Raw genomic sequence first — 13328 nt, forward strand, 5'->3', positions numbered from 1 at the left:
CCACCTTCCCCCACTCACTGTGAGCTCCGTGAGCTTAGGGACTGTGGCTGTCTTTTTGGTCATTCCAAAGAACTAGCTCAAGAATCATACTTGACACATGGTAGGTGCTCAACACATCTGTTGTTGAGGGTGTTGTCTTTGAAGCAGACACGCCAGGGATAATAGACATTTGAGTTTCATATTTGGACTTTAGTGGGAGCCTTTCCTTGCCATTGATAGTCACACTGAAAGATTTGTCATAATATCCACCTTCTGAAGCTCATGGGCATCAGTTGACCCCAAAGTTAACCAAATCAGTAGGCTCGTTAAGATTGAGGAAAGATGAATTAATGAGACATGGATGTATGGTACCCAAGAGTCTTTTGACCTTCCTCCCCCATTAACCCTGTTGTTTAATGTAGTTTTAATCTGAGCTTTAGAAAACAGCAGTAGGGTGAGGAGAGGAAAATGACAAAAGGAAGTGGAAACCACAATAATTTTATAAAACTCTGCCAAGGCACTCAATAGGAAAGAAAATCTTTGAGCTCCAGGAGACCCAGACTGTTAAAACCTTCCTCAGGTTTGGGAGCTGGTAGCAGAGAGGAGACAAAAAGTGATTTTTAGATTGTGAATGCTTGGAAAGTGACAGTGTCACGGAAAGCACAGCCTAGTGATTAGAAAAGAGATTTTTTTCCAGCAGGGCTATTACAAATGTGGAACAAGTTCAGAATTGCAGCCCCAGATGGAATGTTCCTAGTAAAATGTATTCTATAGAAATAAGACATCCAGGGTAATTTGAGGCTGTATTTTTAGGACTTTTAGAGTGATTGCCTGGAGGGTTCAGCTGGGATTTCTTTCCTCTGAAGACTGCATTGTACAATTAGATGGGGTGTTACAGGTCTTGGTCCACCTGACTCCAGAACCTCAGGATTGGGCTCCCAAGAGGCAAGATGTGAGCTGAGCCTGTGACAAATGCTTAGGTCCTGAGGGGAAGCATAGTGTTTCATGGAGAGAGGCCGTGACTTCTTTGTGGATTCAATTAGCAGTTTCCTACTGGAGCTAAGCAGCCAGCTACCCCAGGAGACTCTTGACTCTGCTTCCCCCGCCTTTGTACTGACTGTGACTGTCCATGTTCTGCTGAATTGGAGCAGTGCTGAATGCCCCATACCCAGCCAACCGGCCCAGGGACCTCCCTCTACTTTGCCATTGACTCCTTACTAAAAATCAAATGGATTCCATGCTCCAACTCAGGATCAGAAACTGCACAAATGTGTGTGTAGGAGGTGGATTTGGGGGACACTTTTTGGGAGCCTACCTGCTGCCTTATTGTTTATGGAAGCTCTAAGTTCGCTTTTCAGTACAGTATTCAGATTAGGCACCCTCGGGTTAAAGGTACCATGAAGATGAGATGTAAAGGCTATTAATTCAGAGATTAAGGGTAAAGAGGAAGTGAAATGAGAAACTGGTTGACTCTCAAATACAGAACAGTGTTTTAGGTTGATTTATTTCATGGCGGGGGAATGTCTTAGATCATTTAGTACTTCTCCACTGGCCACTCACAGTGCTAGGAAGACAGCAGCTCAGCTCGTTCATGGATCAGTTGAATTCAACAGGCATTTACTGAACACTTGCAATGGCCAGAAGATTTTGTTGGTTAAAATAAGAAATAAAAAGAATGAGGCAAAAGAAAGGTAATTGGAGCCTAGAGGTCCACCATGGGCTTTGAGAGTTTGTGAACTCCCTGAATTTGAATGCAAAACTCTGTGTGTGTGCTTCCTTTGTGTGCTTTTTCTTGGGAAAGAGTTCTCAATTTACATCAGATCCTCAAACTCTGTACTTGACCCCGAAAAGATTAAAGGCTAAGGATCTAGTTGCTCCTAGTATTGACCAGCTGATGCTATTCCATGCCCCGTGACTATGCGTGAGTCAGGACAACAAGCAGCTTCCAAACGTGTAGGCTGGTCCCTCCATTCTTGGCAGGTCAGCTATTAGGTCATGGTGGTTTCATTGTACAGTTCTGTATTTTTTTAATATGAAAAGTCAAGGGAAATAGAGAAAGGTCTTTGGGATAAGCTGTGTTTTAACTCATACTGAACTGGAGATACCTCTGGAAAGATGTTCGGATATTCAGTATATGTTCGCTAATGGGAGAGAAGAAGGCAGGAAGGCAGAGGTGGACAAAGTGCCTCCTGCCTGGGAAAAAATGTGCCTTAGAATTGGAGAGCCTTGTCTTGTGTTTTCCAGGAGTTTGCTATGGCCTGATAGCCATTATAACAACCTCTGTATTAATCTTTGGTGACTTAATTTTGATAAATGTCCCAAACTGTTCAAGTATAAAAGTTTAAGTTAAAAAAAGTGAATGTGAATCACTTAACATTCTTTTTCTGTAAACATTGATGTGGACTGTATAACTTCCTTGAAAAAAATGGAAGAAAGGAAAAAAAAAGCCACAGAATATTTTGCTTGTACCAGTTGGGGGCAATCCAGTACTACAAATGTGAGAGTGGAGAAAAAAAGTGCACGAAAAAGATCATTTCTGATGTTGCTGCTACTGCATGAACTGGTGTCTTTTCTTCCCAAATTAATTTATCTCAGGCCTCTGAAAGCCAGAGTAACAGAGCAGTGTTGAAATGGCCAATTGAAAATGCCCTCTTTCTCTTGTAATGGCAAGTGGCCTCTATCAAATAATCCTTGGGTCAGGTGGCAACTTAGGTTCACAGTCTTCCAGACTGCAGGGTGATGAAGTACATGGCCAGTGGCTGACTCAAGACTGCATCCTGGGTGCTCCCTGGGCCAGGGATGTCCTGCTCTGTTGTGGGGTACAAAAGGCCCTCCACTAAGCCCATATGTCTAGGTATAATCCCCAAGTAGTGATCACTGCTTTGAATGCCATGGAGATCCTCACATTATTCTGATGATGTGGTTTATACATAAGCCCATGTACTTCTGGCTTTGTTCTGAGTAAAACAGTAAAGTAAGGTCTTTCGTGTCCTAACTTGAAAGTGTTGCTTGATATTTCAAGTGTTTACTGACTGTCTTTTTTAGATTCTACGTGAGGTTTTACAGAAGATGCAAAGTAGTACTTGATGTTTCCTCTTTATTTGTAGAGTGCATCTCTTAGGGGGATAAAACTGTGCATACCTCAAATAGATGATCCAGAATTGTATGGTAAAATCAACTGTGGTACATCCGAGAAGGAGATCCTGACAGGCTGCAGTTGTCAGGAAAATTTTCATGGGACAGTGGTTTGACACCTCTGCTTTATCCTTTCTCAGCATCTGCCTGAGTGTTGGTCAGCAGTGCCCTGGGGCCTCTGCAACACACAGTACCCGCTCTAGTCTTCCTCTTGGACAAAAGGAAGCCAAGTTTTTGGGTCTGATTGTTTCTTCTTATAGGGGTGGTCTTCTTACTCTTATGGAACATTGTAGAGTAAAAATTCCTTTTTTGAAAGCTTTACGTGAAATTTTCATGCAAAACCAATAATTTATTACGATCATCATTCCTTGAGAGCTTACTCTCTGTGTTGGCAGTGAGGAAAAGACCCTATTGTGAGCCACTGTTTTATTTCACCGGTGTTTTGGCCACTTTTATTCCTGAGTTTCATTTTTAGTTTGTCATTTACTGTGTCCCATATACGTGTAATCATTGTATCTCTGTAGCGCTCTGAATGCCTGCTGGCTGAGACTTACAGAGCCGAATGAAAGTAATAACAGAGATACATTGGTGATTCCAAAAACTCAAGTCGATAAGATTAGAAAATAATCTTCCTGAGACTTGAAAAGAGATGTGGGTTCAGACACAAACTTGTAGTTTTTGACAACTCAGTACAAGAACTATTTTAAATGAAATTTGTATAAGATTTATTATCCTGTTTTTAAAAACTGTTGATGTCTTAATCTGAGAAGTTGATCGAGATTTTTACACACAAACAAGTCCCTTAAATTTTCATTTAAATTGTTATTACTAGTGCGTTTTGTCTATAAGAATGACATTTATATCGAATAACACTGGGTCGGATAATACCCTGACACAGACGCTATGTCCATTGTCTGGTGGATGTCAGGACAGTTTCACATGTCATACGGCTTCTTCTGTAGAACTGAGACCAAGGTTTCAAATGTCTAAGAGATGCCAAGTGACTTCTTCAGAGCCCTCCCACCCTGGCCAAGCTTTCTTTCCAATGTCATATATCATTTCTCCTCATTGGTCTTGCCTGACTATCTGTTGTATTACAGCTCAATTCTTCTGTTTCTTCTCCTTGTTATTGATCTTACTTAGGCCTGAAATGTCCTTTATCCTCCTGAACATCTCATGTGCAGTTCATATCCTACCCACCTTTGCCTCAGGCACCATTTTCTCCGGGAAACTTCCCTTCATCCAAAGTTGGACATAGGCTCGTCATCCTCTAGAATTTCATATTTTGTCTGTACTGATCTCATGTCTATTAAAATATTCTCTTTTGATAATCAATAGAAAGATCTTAAATTATATACTCCTTAGGTGGCAGAGACCAAACTTTAGTCAATGTAACTCTTTCATAAGCTACACCACGTGTTTTACAGATAAAGTACTAAAATGTTTGTTGAATGGCCAAATGGCAATTATATCAGTAGATTAGACTTAAAATGAAGGTGCTCTCTCCTTCACCAACTTGGCAGCTGTCTTACACTTTGTGGGCACCAGATATTTGTGGAATGAAAGATGGGTGAATGGATGGGTTCATGGATAGATGGATAGATGGGATGGTTGGATGAATGGAGGATGCTCTGAATCTGAGCTTTAAATGAACATTTAAATGATGTGCTTTTATGACCCTCATTTCTCCTCTTCTCAGCCCTATTGCTCACTACACCTTCACCTTAAGGTCTCTGAGAATCCCTACACATCAGGGATCATTGCCAGCCGAGACACAGCTCCCAGCATCATAGTGGCTTCAGGTAAGAAGCTTGCCCGGTTTGCTAACTGCTGTAAATTGTATTTATTTTAACAAGTTAGATATCTGTGCTTGGAACTTACTGAGCTAGCCAAAAATATTTTTGAAGGGCACCGAAGCCATTGACCCTGAGGCAAGTATGGTGAAAAACCCTGCTCAGATATAATGTTTGCAGTCTAAATCCATCTCGGGCAATGCACACTGCCAGCATAGCCCATTGTTAGCTTTTGCAAAAAGTTCCCTTCGCTGATGGTGATGTGCTCTCTCCAGGTAACATAGGTTCTGAGTTGTCAGACAGCGACATCAGCATGTTTGTCTCTTCAGATGCAGGGAACACTTGGAGGCAGGTAAGAAAGTATCCTGGGTCCGGTTACTGAAGTTTAAATGTTATAAAAATTCTCCAGCTTGGTTCAATTCTGGGAACTTATTCAGCCACACATAAATCCTAAAGCTTATCAATGTGTTTCTTTTCCTTTTTGTTTTATGAATGTCTTTCAAAACGTTTTGAGCTTAGCAAAGATTTATGAAATTTGATTTCTTTGTTTGATAAAAATGACCCTTTATCCCAGTGTATATGTGAGAAAGTTTATAAGTGACAATGAAACCAAATTGGATACGACTGAATTTTTCCCATGAAATGAAAACTAAAATTCTAGGGAGTTTATTATGTAGGGAACGTGAAGCCTGGAAGGGAGATTATATACCTAACACCGGGTTGCCTCCATAAATTCCCCTTTCCTTGAAGTCAGAATAGGGGGGAATGCAGTGATATAGAAATAACCATTACCAGGTGGTGTTCTGAGATGTTTAAAGCTCATGGGCAAAAGACAGAGTAATAACCATCAGGGTGCATATGTTAGGGAAAGTAGAAATGGAATCACTTTCAACCAATGTGTTTAGCTTAAATGCTTCCTCTTTCTTCTGAATGAAAATTAGATACTCCTAGCTTATAAAACAGGCACTTAATGAGGTTTAGCAGTCATAAAAAGATATGTGCCTAATGCACGGTTGTTACACTTCAATAAATATGTGTTAATACGCCACTGACATTTAATTATCATACGGTAACTAGCACCTTAAATTGAAATCTAATGCACAGGTAATCACACAGCAACAAGAACACTCTGCTTTAAATTTTAGATGGAGATATCCATGTTATGGTCTAGTTACCATTTCCTAGCTTCATAGATCTGCACTACAATTCACGTGTTTTGAGAAGAGTGGGGCAGGAAAGAAACTTGCTTAAGAAACTCCGGGGCTTTTGATCTTGGAGATATATAGGAACTATATAATGGACTATTAAGCTTCCTATGGACAATAGTTAGACAGCTAGGGTGTCATTTTTTTTTTTTCCTTCTTACATCCCAAACAAAGCAAAGAAGCCTCTTCTGTAGTCCTGGGAAACATCTTGGGTATAAGAAGTAAACAAAGGGGACACAATGATGTCTATAGTGTAACCAAAGACAAGGCTATACTAACAGTGTGACTGTGAGAAAACAGTACGCATCTGGTATGGAGAGGACTTAGACATTGTTTTCAGCCGGTCTCCATTTGACCTCAGATTCATCTCTCCACATATGGAGAGAGACCCAATGACACACGTACCCAAAGATAGGTTTCATTTTGATCAGACTTTATGACTACGACTACTTTATGACTACTGTTGAGTTGAACAAGAACATCTGCCCCCTGTAATACCTGGAAACTTTGAAATAATTATATCTGGCAAGGGCACTTTTATGCGGCAAGTCCCAGCGCCATCAATTTCCATCTACATGGTCTTAGGCAAGTCACCACTTCTCTCTAAACCTTACTTTTCTCGTCCGTAAAAATGATAATGTTGGAATAAAGTATCTCTTATGTTTCTTCCATCTAAAGATGTTATCCAATACGACAATTACCCAATATTTCAACATCATCATAAATGGGACTCAATAGAACTTACCACAAAAAGATGGGATTATAAATATGAATACATAACTCTTGGTTATTTAAGTTTCTCTTGTGGAGCACAAAAAATCATTTTATGTAACACCAGTGGTACATGGAGCCCACCTTGGGAAACACTGTTCTTAACTTGCATCTTCCCACAGCTTTGGGGGAACCCAGTTCTGTCATGGAGAGAATTTTTTTTCCTCAAATGAAGACTAGTTCTCTGAACCCTGGGTGTGTGTGGCTGTGGGTGTGTGTCCCTGTCTGTGTGTTTTTCCTCTTCCAGATCTTTGAAGAAGAGCACAGTGTTTTGTATCTGGATCAAGGTGGAGTCCTGGTTGCTATGAAGCATACGTCTCTCCCGATTCGACATCTCTGGTAATGAGTCACGCACCTTGACGGTTCCGCACAGCTAAGACCAGTCTAAGTCAGGCAGTCAGACTGTGATCTTGCTTGTAGTAAATTGTCAAGGTCTGCTAGAATGTAACTTATACCTTTGCTTTACCGCAATAAGAAGGAAGAGGAAAGGAGAGAGGGAGAGGGAGAGGGGAAGAGAAAGGGAGCTTGATTCTGCCTTTTAGAGAGGAACCGTAGTGTGGTTTTCAAATGTGACAGCCCGCTGCCCCCGCCAGTACCTCCGGTACCTTATTCTTTCAGTACAGTCATGGGTAGAATGGTTATCAAGGATAATCTCTGAATAGCTTAATTTCTTGCAACCAGCTTTCCCAACTAATGTCTCCTGGAGTTTAATATTTGCATTCACTATGTGCATTCTGCACAGATATCAGCAGTTCATGACACTTCTGCTCTGATCTCATTTCTCCTGATCCTACTTCCTTAGCTTCCTTTTGGGGGCAGTGATATTGTGCAACTCTCCCTGTAGGTCTTCCACAGATGGACATTCAAGGCTTAACTTCCAGAGGGGTTTCCAGTAAACTCTTTCATCTGTGTTTTTGAAAATGGCTCTCTCCACAGGCGGGCTTGTTCAAAGTCAAAGGCTTGATTTTCCCTCCACTGTTGGATACTTTGCTGACGAAAGGGAAAGTTGCAGAAATAAGAGAAACAGAGGCTTAGCTTGGGGGAAGACATCCTAGAGAAAGGCAGAGCAAAGGAAACATCCTGTGTGACCATCTGAGTTGCAGAGTTCTCTCTTACTTTCAAGAGTCTGTCCTTCTGCACCAATTTACTCAATGAGTCAACCAGGATATGTAACAATGTAAGAAGGATACCACTAAGGGTTTGATCACATAGAGGTGGCTGGTTCAAGTCCGTCTCAGTGGGTCTCATACGGCCATTGTTCTCAGAATCACCTGTAAGACTTGCTGCTAGATTGCAACGAGGTTTTGGAGAGGGTCACATTGAGGTCTAAGGCCTAATAAAATATCCAAATTAAAAAAAATTCTATCAAAGACTTATTATCATTCCCGTTTCATGCAGCTCTCCCCTTATTGATGTTATAATACATCTGGGTCCCAAATCACTTGGCTAACTGTATATCTACCTTCTGATGTAATTAAGAACACTTATTCATATAAAAGGCTCACTTTGACAATGCCCCAGGTACTTCTAAAATGTATTCTCTCCTGGTTGGTAGTATCCTTTCTTGGAAAGGATTTTTCTTTTGGGATCCGATGACTTATTTTTTCTGTCGTTAGGTTAAGTTTTGATGAAGGGAGATCTTGGAGCAAATACAGTTTCACATCTATTCCACTTTTTGTGGATGGAGTTCTGGGTGAGCCCGGGGAAGAGACTCTAATCATGACGTAAGTGGAAACTATGATGTCTTCTAGTCTAAATATAGATCCAGAAACATGTTGTTTTTAGATAAGCCTGTTCACATTGCTACTGTCAGGTTTGAAGTTGCTAGCAAAGGCAGTACATCTGACTTCATGATTCCACAGCAAAGAGGAAAGAATAATGTAGGCATCCATTTTCTTGGCTCTTTACTAGCAATTAGGAGACCCACACTGAGGGCTGGCAGCAAAATGGTACAGCCTATTTCTTCCTATTCTGAATGGGCTTAGGGAAATTAGAAGTGATTATTTCAAGAGAAAATAAAGCTATCAATTAAAAACTTTAATAATAAACATGCTTGATATACAGAAAATGACAGGCATGTAAGAATGATTTTCACTTTAAGGCAGAACGCAGAGCTTGGTGAAAACCCCACAAAGCATGTTATTTTTCCCTGGCTCTTTACCTAACCCAATTGTGAGGCATATTAGGGAAACCACGAGAACAGTCTGTTCTTGGGGAAATTGCATTTATACTAATTCTTGTCTGGAAAGTGATGATCATTAATTTGTAAAAGACTTGATTAATGGCTTGACTGCCTCTGGGTTTCAAAACATGAGCTTTGAATTTGAAATATGAAACTGTGATTTTTCCTTCTCCTGGAAAATTGGACATGAAAAACAGAGAGGGAAGATTTTAAAGCAGTTGATCCTGTCGGCAGTGAAAATTTTTAAATCAAAGTGAACAGCTGGTACATTTTCTAATTTTTTCTCCCTACCCCTTTTTTTTAACAATAGAAAAGAGCAACAAAAATTTAATATGCCTAATAGCTACATTTTGCCCACGGTAAACATAGCTGGATTAGCAATTTATTCCATAATTTGTCTTCATTCAATTTTTATGTTTGCAAAACACAGATGAAAAAAAGTTGATTGAAAAGGCTACTTTGTGGCTTTTATTTATATCGACAATAGGTGATTTAAACACTTCATTAAATAGCTGAGTCTCTCTGAGTAAGGAGAATAGAATGCACAGAGTAGGAAGTAGTTATAACTCCTCAGCCTTGCTGCCCACTTTCCCTTGGGACTGGTGGGAAGGTAAAATAGCATGGAAACCATGGGAACGATGTACATTAGCAAGAGAACCTAGAGGTATAATCTTGGACCGCATAGAAGGCAGTGTCTATGGTGTTCTCAATTTTTTGTTGTTGTTTTCTTTTTTTGGTCAACCATTCTTGTTGTACAATATATAAAAGTGGGCTTTTAAGTCAAACACCCTGGGTTCTGACTCTACCAGTTCTTAGTGATTTGACTTTGGTTTTTGCATGTTAACAAAATTCGTTGAGCCTCAGGTTACCCACAAGTGAAGTGGAGCCAATAATAGCAACTCTCCTCAGAAATGCGTGTGGGGATCAAGTGATATGTAATATCAAATGTAATATGCTTAGCGTTGTGCTAACCTCATAGCAAACATTCAGTAAATGATGTATAACTTTCAGCATTGCTGTTATTGTGATTATTTTTATCATCATGAACTCTGCAGAGTGTTTGGACACTTCAGCCACCGCTCTGAATGGCAGCTGGTCAAAGTAGACTACAAGTCCATTTTCGATAGACGCTGTGCTGAGGAGGACTACAGACCCTGGCAGCTGCACAGCCAGGTAGGAGGAAGGGAGCTGAGGTTGAGTCCTGGGTGGGAGGCGTGGAGAGTACTGGGGGGAAGCAAGTCATTAAAGTGTAGGAATTGGGGTTCTCTGGGCAAAAATTGTCCATCTGGTGCTTTCTTATGTGTTTTGTGTGCCACAGCAGTGAACAAACTCAACATTTATAGCTTGTTGTGAAGTGACTTCTGTTTTTATTGTACTAGGATATAATGAGATAAAATTCAAATGTGCTTGGCTAAGACTTACAACTCAAAATGAAATACCAACTCAGCACGGAGATCCAAACATAATTTATCTGAGCGTGTCATCTGGCTGCAGGGTATGGGGGCAAGGGTGAGGAAAGGCTGTTCAGTTTTATCTGGCAATGCAAACAAACATGAAATAACAAAGTTATGTTGCGTGAGCGGTGCCAGTAAAATTCTTCCTCCCCACTGCTATACTTCCCTGGAATTAGGTAGTGCTTCTTGCCTCCTTCCAAGGTACTTGTGGTATAAGGATGCAGAATTATTAATCGGAAAATTTCCTTCATCCTGGCCCCTCTGCTACCCTGCTCATATCAGAATGCTTGGCTGAAAGCATCTCTCCTTCGTCTTCCCAAGGCAGAACTCATTCTTCCGGCCTCTCAAAGGACATGGTAGAGGCCCTTGCTTGCAAAGCCATCACCATATTCAGAGCGTGACACATCATATACCCCAAACCTAGACTAAATCATATATTTACATGTAGATGTGTAATGCAGCTGGTTAAAGTGAGTTTGCTCAAGAAAGACGGTGTAGGCTAGCTTAGACAAAACTCCGTCTGGTCCTTCAGACACACACACAGAGAGCTGGGTTTGACAGTGGGAGCTACATCAGCTAGAATCACCCACTCTCATCGGACGCTCAACAGTCAAAGGATTGCTCATTTCCATGACTGATATTTCCCCCTTTGGAGTGCACACGCATTGTGATATTCAAAGCTTTTATTTATCTTGTGGAGAAACACTGAATTTAGTGCTCTTGCTTATCTGGTAGATGGATATAAAATCAGTGCTATAAAGTTGTGTGGGCAGAGGCATAATAAATCAAGGCAAATGGACCTTTATGTTTCTTAGCAATATTCTTATTTCATATGCTCATAAATGACCAAATGTATGCATTTTTTATTACAGAAGAATTGAACTTAATTACTACAGATTTTTTTGGCCATACACTGTTGCAGGTTGTCGTAGTTATCTGTGTGTCCCTCATAGCACTGTACTTAATACCTTGCCAAGTAAAGGTTTGCTGAATACATAGAGTTCGGGACTTTTGGACACACCCTCAGTGCTTTTTAGGATTGCCTTTATCATCATGTTCTATGATAGGGCTCTAGACATCAAAAAGGAAATGCTGTTAGCACAAAGCAGACTGCGTATGTCCACATTACACTAAGGTTTGAGATCATCTCCCGGAACTGTCCTGATGTGGGGTAGGGAAGGTCCAAGCTATGTGCCCGACTGCGTGAGATTCTTGTCTCCTTACAGGGGGAAGCATGCATCATGGGAGCGAAAAGGATATATAAGAAGAGAAAATCAGAGCGGAAATGTATGCAAGGGAAATATGCAGGAGCTATGGAGTCTGAACCCTGTGTCTGCACAGAGGCTGATTTTGACTGGTGAGCTTGTACTGTTATCCCATAGAGTCGTCTAGTATTTCAAACCCACGTGGGCCTTAATGAAAGCTTAGATATCACATAATAGTAACATGCATAGATCCAAGTGACAAGCCTATATTCATGTGAAATTACCACTTGGGGACATCATGGCTTACTAGCTATGTGCGTGTGTATATGGAAAAACCAGGGGTTTCTTTAGACTTAAGGAGGACTCAGAAGATGGCTGGTAATTATCTTCATATATTTGACAGATCTCAGGACAAAAAGAGAGACTAGATAGACCCTGAGTTTCTTCAGACAGCAACACTGAATTCAATAAGTGGACGTTTCAGGGAGCAAACATATTTGTGCTCAAGATAAAAGTCTTTCTAGAATCTAGGGTTCTTGGTAGTGGAACAATGATCATGTAGGACAGTAAATTGTCTATACCTGGATGTTTTCAATCAGTGGTTAGCTGACTATTGCTTGTGACAGCCATGGAAGACTTTTCTGAATTCAGTGCAAGAATGGAGTCACTGGTATTGCCATCTGTGGCTTTGTGAACCTAGCGATAAGAGAGACTTCTTCCTTTACCAGGATTAAGCTAGTTTAAACTGGAAAAGTACTGAGACATTGAGAAGTTAAATATACTCGGAGTGCCACAGTGTTCTTTCTGGAGCATTAGTTAAGCAGAAAGCTAGCTTGTGGGTCCAGTGATGCCCTTGCTTTGTTCTGGTTTTGACATTCAGATGAGGTTGAAATATGACTGAGGATGAGTAGGTGGTAACTCCCTTGATCATGTCCATCTCACTTTCTGTTCCTTTTTTTCCTTCTTCTTTATAAAATTTATTTATATGCTTTTGGTTTAGAGAAAGCATTTGCTAAATGTGTATATCAGTGTTAAATACTTGAAAGTTGGCCAGCATAAGAACCAAAGACATTCATTTAACAATATTAGCTGCGTAGCGATCATCGGTCACGTATCTGATCATCAAAATATCAGTGATTGGGCTGAAATACTGTGTACATACACATCACATATCTTAGAAAAAGGAAGTCATCTGTCATGCTACCATGACAGGAGCATTCTCTAAATAAATAGTACTGGTAGGCCTGGCAAACTGGCTGCCAGAACTCAGACTGATAACCCAAGGCTGTTCCTCTCTTGTTGGTAAAGAAGGCAAGCCAAGAGTCAGTTCTTTATCTCTCCGGGCTCAGCCAGAGGGAAAGCAGAGCTTCAGTTACATGAGGGCTCACAAGGAATTCTGGGGGGGCCTCCCCAGCTCTGACTTCTGTTTCAGTCAGTGTAACATTGTTACAATGACAAAAATATTTTATCTCTGTCCTACCTTTCAGGATTGACATCCTGAAATGCATTCACAGGGAAAAGTTCCATGGAGAGTGTGTCATTCATCACATCCCTCTTTCTGAAACCTGACTGCTTCTCCTTCACTCACTCTATTCAAGGAGGAT

General features: G+C 40.7%; 1 protein-coding gene across 1 annotated transcript in view; it reads left to right on the forward strand.

The window, feature by feature from the left end:
- SORCS1 (sortilin related VPS10 domain containing receptor 1) overlaps positions 1–13328 on the forward strand; it is a 414532-nt gene that overhangs the window by 296179 nt on the left and 105025 nt on the right. The window contains exons 13-18 of the mRNA XM_036829279.1: positions 4814–4916; positions 5183–5259; positions 7131–7222; positions 8500–8607; positions 10121–10238; positions 11746–11876. Coding sequence (XP_036685174.1) covers positions 4814–4916; positions 5183–5259; positions 7131–7222; positions 8500–8607; positions 10121–10238; positions 11746–11876 — 629 coding nt within the window. The remainder of the gene's footprint in view (positions 1–4813; positions 4917–5182; positions 5260–7130; positions 7223–8499; positions 8608–10120; positions 10239–11745; positions 11877–13328) is intronic.

Source organism: Balaenoptera musculus, chromosome 16 (genome assembly GCF_009873245.2).
Source record: "Balaenoptera musculus isolate JJ_BM4_2016_0621 chromosome 16, mBalMus1.pri.v3, whole genome shotgun sequence".
Taxonomy (NCBI): domain Eukaryota; kingdom Metazoa; phylum Chordata; class Mammalia; order Artiodactyla; family Balaenopteridae; genus Balaenoptera; species Balaenoptera musculus.